At 31.3% G+C, this 10802-nt stretch overlaps 2 protein-coding genes across 2 annotated transcripts in view; one reads left to right on the forward strand and one right to left on the reverse strand.

Annotated features, from left to right (window-relative positions):
• The window catches only part of LOC107437712 (WW domain binding protein VOPP1), a 29223-nt gene extending 27732 nt beyond the window's left edge, over positions 1-1491 (reverse strand). Inside the window, exon 1 of the mRNA XM_043046083.3 lies at positions 1056-1491. Coding sequence (XP_042902017.1) covers positions 1056-1136 — 81 coding nt within the window. The 5' untranslated portion in view covers positions 1137-1491. The remainder of the gene's footprint in view (positions 1-1055) is intronic.
• A 210-nt stretch (positions 1492-1701) lies between these two features.
• Positions 1702-4616, forward strand: pix (ATP-binding cassette sub-family E member 1 pix). Its single transcript, XM_016049801.5, has one exon. The coding sequence runs from the start codon at positions 1961-1963 to the stop codon at positions 3764-3766; it is 1806 nt and encodes a 601-aa protein (XP_015905287.1). The 5' UTR covers positions 1702-1960; the 3' UTR covers positions 3767-4616.
• The last annotated feature ends 6186 nt before the right edge of the window (positions 4617-10802 follow it).

Genomic DNA, 10802 nt, shown 5'->3' on the forward strand with positions numbered 1-10802 from the left:
CCAGGACTGGTCATTTTTCATGATATAGGAATTTTCCAGGTTTTAGTAAAAAAGTTGCAACTTTCCCAGACTATTCATTGCATTTAAGAATTAAAATGAAATTATCCGACAATTCCAATTTTTCCTGTTCTCTCTGGCCATGATTTATGTCTTGGCTATGAAGTTAGTTTACATATTAACACTGCCAGGGGTCTATCTAGGATTTTCTGAAAGGTACCTATTTTGTGAAAATTTTGACATAATTTGTGAAAAATTAAAAATTATATTAAAATGTCAACACAAAAACATGGTAAAAATATAGATTTATTGTTTCTTAAGGGAGACAAAAATAAAATTTTAAGAAAACGTATTTTGTGAAACTACTGTTTTTCCTAAAGTTTAATTTGTGAAACTACCGTTTTACCTAAAATTGAATTTGTTGAGGTACCCCTAACTAGTAAATTCGGCCTGGACAGACCCCTGACTGCTAAGTCAGAAAATGAAAAATTATGTGTTGTCTATAGCAAATGTCATGAATTTAGCTTTTTTTAAATGTTTCAATCCTTAATATTAGATTACAATCTTTTTTTTTTCCCTTTAATACATAGATGCATGCTAAGAATTAAATAAATAATTCAAAAAAATATATATCCTTAAACTAAGTGTAATATATAAGTTAAAACTGTATCAATTATTTGATATTAGTCAGGCTTAAAAACAAAATAACATAATTAGCAGCAATGAATATATCAACTGAAAATTCATAGATAAAAATAGCTACAAAATAACTGCCAAAAACTACAGACAAGATTTAAAGGACAACGCATTTAGTAAACAGAAAAATAAAATAAATCATACAATACACTTTGTTAAGAAAATAAAGAATAAATACTTAATATAAAACCAAGCCCACCAATTCACGTTAAAAAGAATGGAGCATAAATTAAATTTTTAGGTATACGTTTGCATTAAAATTCCGCAGTCTGTCTAAATTTGCTTTGTTGCAAAATTTAATTTCCTTCAAACTATTAATTAATCATAAAATACACTACAATTCATTATATTGAAATCTTTACCGTTCTGATCAGACATAAAAGCGAAGAGCAAACAAGTGTCCACTGCGGTTTCATCAAGGTAATTTTTGTCAACAAGGGCATGATGATAACTTATAACATTTCCTTTCATAAGTGAAAAATATTAGTCCTTAGTTTCACCACAAATACAGGTGTGGAAACTTCAAACATGCGCAATTTTAATGTACGCGTACTTCCTAAAATTTTTTAAGGGTTTCCGCTAACCAAAGAAGGACACAGTTTTAATTGAGCGAAAAACTTTTCTCAATGATGACAAACTTATGCACCAAAAAGAAAAATATAATGGTTAATTATATAAGAAAAAAATCAATTAAGTTTCGCAATCAAAAAATCGACTCGTAACAATCCTTTCAGTCCTTCAATCCGAAAAGCATTGAACGGAACAAAACAAACATCGTAGCGAAATGAAAGTGCCAGTGAAAATTTTCGATGTGATGCTTCCAGTTAAAATAAAAAGCGGAAAAATAAGAATGTAAATTAATTTTTCAACTAAATAAGACAAATAATAAAGTATATATTTTTTTCATCTTTCATTTTTTAGAAATTTTTATGGTAAAATAAAGAAGACTGAAAATCTTTGTTAAGCTTCTGTGATTGGTGAATATTGTAATACCACGTGCTGGTAGCGTTGAAGAAGATCAAACTTGAGTTTCTTGAATATATTGCTCTATTTTGTGAATTGAATTAAAATTACATTTTTATGTAAGAATGGAATATTCAAAAGCCATTGTGTAAGAATTGATAGTTTCTACAGCTTGAGTAAAAATGAAATTCAATTTTTGTTACTTTTGGCAACACCGAGTGACAAAACCGGCTTGCCCATTTTTGTTTTTTTTTTAATTTTTTAAACACCATTACTTAGGAGTTGCACGTGTCAAGTGAACAGTATGGCAACTCAAGACAAATTAACAAGAATAGCAATTGTCAGTAATGACAAATGTAAACCGAAGCGATGTAAACAAGAATGTAAAAAATCTTGTCCTGTGGTTCGTATGGGGAAGCTTTGTATTGAGGTAACACCAAATGATAAGATCGCATCTATATCAGAAGACCTTTGTATTGGTTGTGGTATTTGTGTCAAAAAATGTCCCTTTGAAGCTATAACTATTATTAACCTTCCAAGCAATCTAGAAAGAGACACTACTCATAGGTACAGTCAAAATTCTTTTAAACTTCACAGACTTCCAACTCCAAGGCCTGGAGAAGTATTGGGGTTAGTTGGCACTAATGGTATTGGTAAATCAACAGCGTTAAAGATTCTTGCTGGTAAATTGAAACCTAATCTCGGGAAATATCTAGATCCTCCAGACTGGACTGAAATATTGGCTCATTTTCGAGGATCGGAGTTGCAAAATTATTTCACTAAAATTTTAGAAGATGATTTAAAGGCTATTATTAAACCCCAATATGTTGATCAAATACCTAAAGCTGTACAAGGTTCCGTGCAACAGTTGTTGGACAAGAAAGATGAACTTAAAAATCAAAACTTGATATGTGAAATGTTGGATTTAGGAAATGTTAGGGATCGACAAGTTCAAGAATTATCTGGTGGGGAATTACAACGATTTGCTTGCGCTATTGTATGCATACAAAAAGCTGATATATTTATGTTTGATGAACCTTCCAGTTATCTGGATGTAAAACAGCGTTTAAAAGCTGCTGAAGCAATTAGGTACCTAATTAGTCCTACCAAGTATATCATCGTTGTAGAACACGATTTATCAGTGTTAGATTATCTCTCTGATTTTATATGCTGTTTGTATGGTGTGCCAGGAGCGTATGGTGTTGTTACTATGCCTTTCTCGGTTCGAGAAGGTATCAATATTTTTCTGGATGGATTTGTCCCAACGGAGAATCTCCGGTTTAGAGATGTGTCTTTAGTTTTTAAAGTTTCTGAAACAGCATCTGAAGAAGAAATCAAGCGTATGTGTCGTTATGAGTATCCCAGGATGGTTAAGCAGTTGGGCAACTTTAAAATGTCCGTGGAGACTGGCACTTTCACTGATTCGGAGATCATTGTTATGCTGGGTGAAAATGGTACGGGCAAGACAACTTTTATCCGAATGATGGCTGGCAAATTACAGCCAGACGATGGTGGCACCATTCCAACTCTAAACATCAGTTACAAGCCGCAAAAAATATCTCCCAAATCGCAAGGTTCTGTTCGACAATTGCTGCACGAAAAAGTCCGTGATGCCTATGTCCATCCCCAGTTCATCGCTGATGTCATGAAACCTCTGCAGATTGATAACATCATTGACCAAGAAGTCCGCAATTTGTCTGGTGGTGAGTTGCAAAGAGTTGCCTTAGTGCTTTGCTTGGGTAAACCGGCTGATGTTTACCTTATTGACGAGCCCTCTGCCTATCTGGATTCCGAACAGCGTTTGGTTGCAGCTAAAGTTATCAAGCGCTTTATTTTGCATGCTAAGAAAACCGGTTTTGTTGTAGAGCACGATTTTATAATGGCTACTTACCTTGCTGACAGGGTGATTGTATTTGAAGGTAGACCATCTGTTGAAACTCACGCGAACTCTCCACAAACCCTCCTTGCTGGTATGAACAAGTTCTTAGAATTGTTGAACATTACTTTCCGTCGAGATCCTAATAATTTCCGACCACGTATTAATAAATTAAATTCAGTAAAGGACTCTGAACAAAAGAAAGGTGGAAATTTTTTCTTTTTGGAAGATTAATGATTATTTTAACTAGAAAATTTCACAGTGCCTTGCAGGCACAATATAATAAAAAGCAACAAAAACCATAATTTATTACAAATATATTTGTTTTATTTTTTACATTTTTATATATAAGTGAAATTTGGTGGTACAAAACTAAAGGTTTTTGTAAAGTTATTTCATTTGTTATGCATATATAAAACTGTCAAAAACCTTTTTTTTCCCTCTTTAGTTAAAATCATTAATGAACTCTTTGTTGAATAAAATAAAAGTGTGGGAAATGACATAGTGCCCTGGCACAATATTATATAAAAATTAACCAATTTAAAATTTTATTTGAGTATTTTTTAACACTTCTATGAAATAAAAAAAAGAGGTGAAATATATAGGAAAATAAGTGAAGAATGTTAAATTTATAATTCAAAATAATTTTATTTTTATGTACCTCATTTTAGAAGTTAAATATGCATGCATTCGCTATAGTAAGGTGTGAAAAGCTCTGTTAAACCATAGTTTATTATGTTTTTGTTCTTATAATATATCAGAAAGCATATTAAATCATTTATAATTATGTTTTAAAAAGTAATTTTTTCGAAGCAAGAACAGTAGTTTCTTTTATCGATTATTATTACTTGAAACTTATGTAGCCAGCGCCTTGAAGGTGCATTTTTAAGTAAAAAGAATAACTGAACCATAATTAATTACTATTTTATTTTCATGAAATAAAATATTAAACATTTTGTACTGTTATTTAAATTGTCGGAACTATATATAAATTTAATATCAATCTTGAAAGTAAAAAGAAAATAATTGTATTTGTGTTTTTTTGTTTTTGGTCAATATGATTAAAATTATTTTGGTAAATGAATGATTTGTATATTTTTTCTTTCACTTGTTAAGATTTTTTATTTTAGTTTATTATTGTAAGTACAGTTAGACCTGTTGAAAAAAATATTAATATGCTTAATACTTGCCATTTTAAAGGTTATTTTAATATAGCCATGCACAATATTTTTGGTTTGTCCTGAAATATAAAGCGATCAATGTACTAAATGCCCTCCACTTTGACAACAAAGTTTGACTAGAAAAACTTATGTTTATAACTAGTATAAAAATATTTTTAATGTTAAGTATGTTAGACTCTTCAAACTAGATTCAATAAACTTGACAGAAACACTAAAACTATAACATTAAATTTTTAAACCAAATTTAGTTAGAAATTAAAATATTTAAACCAAACGCTTTTTTATTTCCCTTCGGACCTATGGTGAGAGGCGAGCAACTTTTTCGTGCACCTATGACTCTGCGGTAATAATAATTCAAATTGAAAGCTCATCCTCCTACATTCCTTACTTCTGTGCTAATTTCAATTGACTGACCACTATCATAGGAAAAAAAGATTGCCTACTGCGTGTGTAGTTTAAGAAAATATCAAACTCTGCTTTACATCGTGTATGTTTTTTATTCACACATAAAAAAAAATACATTTTTTCTGAAACTTATTTAATTTTTTTAAAATGGTTTTATCATTTTATTTAGCTTGCACTTTTTCTAATTATATCTTGATTCAGTTACTATTTTGAAAATTGCAGTAATATAAATGTCATTTGTTTAAAGTAATTAGGTATTAATTTAAGAATAATTTTAATGTTACCTTAAAAATCAAATAAGGGTTATTAAATTATCTAAGCAGATTGGCTGATTCATAAAACTTTTTTATGTGAAAGTAAAACTTTGAGGTCAGTAGAAAAAATTTTCTTTCAAATACAATTATTTTATCCTCATTTATTTTCTTCAAACACAACCATTCATCCACAAACTCATTTTTTTGACATTTAATTATTATTTACTATGAAAACTTACCACAGAAGAGAATATTTAACAATGTGAAGAGTTTCTATTGCTTTAGAATCATAAACTTTGATTTTGTATGAACTTCAAAAAAATTTGCGTGAATAATGCAATGAAAAAAGAGTAACAATATCAAAATTTGGCAAATCACAACAGAGAAATCTGGAATTAAAACATCAAAATCAGTTTGATTACCTGAGGTAACGGACAAGAGTTAATTCTAATTATTACAATCTATTTTTCTTCATTAATTTAGCTTAATGAAATTTTGAGACATAACTGATAATCATAGTTAACATACCTTCTGTTTTCTAGGGCGATCAAACTGGCTTTTATATTTTCAGTCTTGTTTTCCTTAGTAGTTATCCATTAGATTTCAATAACTTTTTTTTTTCACTTAAATATTTATTGTGTCCACTATTGTATAATTTCTTTTACTTAGTTTTTGAAAAGAACTCTAGGCATGTTCAATGCAACGGGTCTTGATTAACACCTTGCATATGCATATTTTCATATTCTTCTTCACTTACTAAATTAACTTTTCACAATATTTTTATGTTCCAATGTATTTTACAGTAATTTTTTAACCCTCCATAGAACAACTTGGTAGTTATTCCAGCCATTGGAGGAATTATTTATCGAAATGAAAATTAGCAACGCTTCATCTATATAATATAACTGCTTTTTTTTTTTTTTAGTAGTATATCAATTTGTTTCTTGGTGTATTTTTTTTATCATATACATTTCATAATTTAAAGAAATATAAATAGATCACAAACAAATTATACTCAACTTAGAATCCATGAATGGCACTCTGGCTAGCAGAAACGTACTGGAAAGTCATAAAGGAGGTCAGTGTTCTAGACTCTTGTTCCGTCTTTGTATTTGGTCTACCTTAAACTAATATAGATCTTTTACATTTGCATTTTACCCTATAAAGCAAAATGGTCAGACCAATGTCAATCATTTTATTTTAACCTACTAATTAGTATGATAATTTTTTTTTAAACTGCAGTTTTGCGACGTTTTATAGTATATCTGTGTATTACAAGTCATTGTCTCGATTTCATTAAGTGTAGCTCACTCTATTCAAAAGCTACATTTTTATTCCTAAAATATTTTTTAGAAGAGACAAAAAGCAATTAAATAATTAAAACTTATATGGGAGGAACGAACTTACATCGAGTATTGCTTTCATAATAATTTAAGAACTAATAAATAAAAATAATCAGAAGTTTAAAGCTCTCCCCTCATCAGTACTTCGATATGCATGCATTTTTAGACAAATAAGTACTTCAAAAAGTGGAGAAAATAGATATAAGATTTCGAAGATGAGCAATTAAGGATTAGGCTTCCCACAACCACGGAACTAGCAGCTTTTTTGTCCCTCAATGAAATAGATATCCCACAAAAGCAAATTGAAAGAAATGTTATATTCCACAAGAACAAATTGTTACGATACGGCCTTCTGCATTCTAATTCCTCATAATCTATCACTCCTTGCCTGCCCCTCTGCTGACTAGACAAGTGGTCCTCCCCGGGTTCAAGCCCCCGACCTCTAGCGTCCGCCATGTTAATGGGGGCAACCACAAATGATTTGTAACTTACAAATTATCAATTTGTTTTTGTGTGATACCTATTTCATTGAGGAAAAAGCAAAAACTTCTAGCGCTCAGCCTTGACCCTCCTAGTAAGGCTAGGTGCTAGACTGTGAGCAGCAATGTAATTTATCCCCACAGCAAAATTTTTAAGCTACAAGTCCTTTGTGGTTGCCCCCTTTTACATGGTAGACTCTAAAGGACCACCCATAGAGTCAGCCAAGGGGCAGAAAAGAATTGATGAAGAATTTGAATACAGAAAGCTTTATCTTTCAATTTGTTGTGGAATATAACATTTCTTTCCATTTGTTTTTGGGGGTGTCTATATCATTGAAAGAAAAACTTGTGTGCACAGGATGAACTTGGAGGGAAAAAGTTGCTTTCCTCCCTTACTCCAAGGTAGAAAGTGACTTAAGTTTCATCAGCAATATTACAAAAAGTAATAATGATTAAAAATTTTGACTCGCTGAAAAGATCCAAAAATTAATAGTTTTTTTTTCTTCTTCTTTTTAACTGAAAGCTGATTCTTAGGTAAGAAAAACAGATTCTAAGTATGACAAATGTTAAAAGCCGAATTTAGGAGTTTTGGAGCAACATCTCATGAGATTTAAAGGGGATATTTTTTGCTAATTGTGAATAAAAAAATGTCATTACATTCTGGCTTCAAATGGCTCTCTCTACTAGAACACTAGCAACGTATTTAATAATTTATTTAGTCACAAGATTAGAATTTGAATCCGAAACTTCATACCCAAAGAACTGGATGCGACTGTGCGGTGGCCAACTGGAGGAAAAATTCTTTTAATCTTACGCGTGCCAGGTAACAAAATTAAAATGAAATAGAAGCTATGGCTCATGCCAAAACAAGTGGAAGGAGCCGCAATGGCTCCGGAGATAGAGCGTTCCATTGAGGTGAACCGGGTTCGAATCCCAGCAATGGCTGGTCGATACAAATCCACATCCGGCTTGCATCGACCGTAGTGATGACGTGAAATATCCTCAGTGGTAGACGGATCATGGGTTAGAGTCTGTTTGCTATCGGGCTAAACTTGGGAGGTTCACATAGTCTTCCTCTCCATGTAACGCAAATGGTGGTTAGTTCCATCAAAAAGTCATCCGTAAAGGCAAAATTTCTCCCACTATTCGATCTAAGAGTTCCCTGTCTTCTGGATTGGGTTCAAAATTACAAGGTTACGAAGTTGATCATAGTAGTCGTAAACCCATAAAATTGGGTCGCCTGTTCAATGAATATATATAATAAATATATTATAAAATAAAATATGTTATAAAATAAAATATAAAACAAATGGAAGGGTATCATAAAAAAGTTATAAATTTACTAAAAAGATCTTAAAGGCAAAACAGAATTAAATCCGAGGAATTTATTGTGCATGAATATAATTTGCTGTGAATTGTCTAACGAGATTCGGAATTTATTTTAAGAGAGCAAACTCCCTAAAGACGAATTTCAATAAGTATTCAAATAATCGAAGATCATAAAATAAACGAAAAATTTTCTCTTTTCATATTCACGATTCAAAGAAGCAGAATGGTTGAACAGCTGGATCGTTCTTTTCGAGGCTTATTTTTTGCGCTAACTGAAATTGCCAAGTAAAACAATACGATTCTTGCACTTGGAATAAATTAAAACTATTTATCTTGAGCGGCTTGCCCAGATTTGACTACGAGTTAAACTATTCGATATTCTGTGATTTTCGTGACCTCAAATATACTAATTAGTTCAGACGATGATTTATGTTACGCAATCAGGCACAAAAACGTCTTTCTCTGAATAAACATACCTTTTTTTTTTCCCCTTCGGTTTTCTGGGTAGTTGCAATATGGAAAATATGATCCCCATAATTTGGTCAGGAGAGCGATCCCTTAATGTTAATGTTACTTTTTGCGTATTTTGCCTTATCTCAAGACCCTTTTAAACGAATTGAAAAAATTTTGCGCACAATTATAAAGTTTGTTTATCCAAAGATTATTCCATACAAAAAAATAAATTTTATTTAATAATAGTCGGAAAAAAATTTGAATTGTAAGGTATAAAAATTTTTTAAATCATTTTAAAGTGTATTTAATTTTACATGGCAAAATACAAAATTTGAGCGAAATCGGTTTAATAGTTCCTGAGAAATAGAATTTTAAATATACACCTTCTTTAAAATTCGATCTTTCCGGTACCTTACAATTCAAAATTTTTTCGACTATTATAAAATAAACTAATAAAAAGTAGTAAATACTCACTAAAAGTTGTTTTTTGTATGGAATTATCTTACGCTAAATTAATTGTATGCCAAAAAAATTTAAATTGCTTACAAATTTTTCGAGATATTGTGAATTACGTAAAAAGCAAAATTAACGGTAAGGGGTTCAAACTTTAGACTGCTCTCTTGACCAAACTATTGGGACCATATTTTCCCAGACTGCGGCTACCCCCTATATTTTTGCGGTTAGAAATCCGAATTGGTTAAAAAAAAGTATGCTATTCAGAAAGAGTACTGATTTCGTAACTTAAAATATCGTCTGCCCTAATTAATTAACATATTTGAGGTCACTCCCTCGTTAAGATTGAGTCCTAGAACGTGAAGATCAAAAGTTGTTCAAAGTAATCCGTTTTTTTTCGGGGGGGGGGGCGCATTGTTCATACAACTTCAACGTTTAAACAGCTCTATCGATGTGTGTTTGACTCCATTTGGTTCAGATTTTTAAAAAAAATACAGAGAATACTGCATTAACGCCACTATGTAGTGTTTAGGTCTCTCCTATTAACCACCATCCATTTCAATAAATTTAACATGGCGTCTAAAGTAAAGGCATACTTCAGATATTCATTTTGGGTCTAACCCGAAAATTTTGAAACTTATTGGGTTAGATTTCGTTTATTAGCCTAAAAAAATACAGAGAGATCAATAAATACGCCACTTGATTAGATCGTAGTGTTTGGTCTCTCTCTCTCTTTATTAATCACAACCCATTTCAGTAAATTCAACATGGCGGTGAAAGCTAGGGCGAATTTCAGATATTCATTTTGGGGCCTAACTCAAAACTTTTACAACTCGGTTGACTTGGGATTGGTTTAATTTGATACAACGTGAAAAATACATAGATATCAATATCTCATACATCTACGCAATATTTAGATATATCGCTTTTAAAACCACCCTTCAAATTCAACATGATCCCTAAGTAAGAGGCAAGCTACCAGGGCCTACTCAGAATTTTTAAAGCCGGGTCGTCTTCGGCTAATTTTGTTAAATTCACCGTAAAATATTAAAATAACATGGGAATTGATACTTCACTATGTTTATATCGTAATGCTAAGTTGACTATAGTACTTTGTAGTTGAGTATAGTACTTAGTAGTGTTCTCCCAAAATTAAAAAATTAGTAGCAAAATTTCTAAACAAACAATCGAAAACCCACTTCTTAACCTTTCCAATTATTTGAAGAAAAAATACTATTTCTGTTCTTACGATATTAAATTAGAATGGAAAAGCATTGAGTTTTACTATATCCATTTAGTAACTGTAATTTTATTACCAGTTTTTTTAGTTTTGGGAGGACGCTAGTCAACTTGATAATTCCCATTTCTGTAAA

Source organism: Parasteatoda tepidariorum, chromosome 9, assembly GCF_982258835.1.
Source record: "Parasteatoda tepidariorum strain Cologne lab strain chromosome 9, Ptep-v5.0, whole genome shotgun sequence".
Taxonomy (NCBI): Eukaryota; Metazoa; Arthropoda; class Arachnida; order Araneae; family Theridiidae; genus Parasteatoda; species Parasteatoda tepidariorum.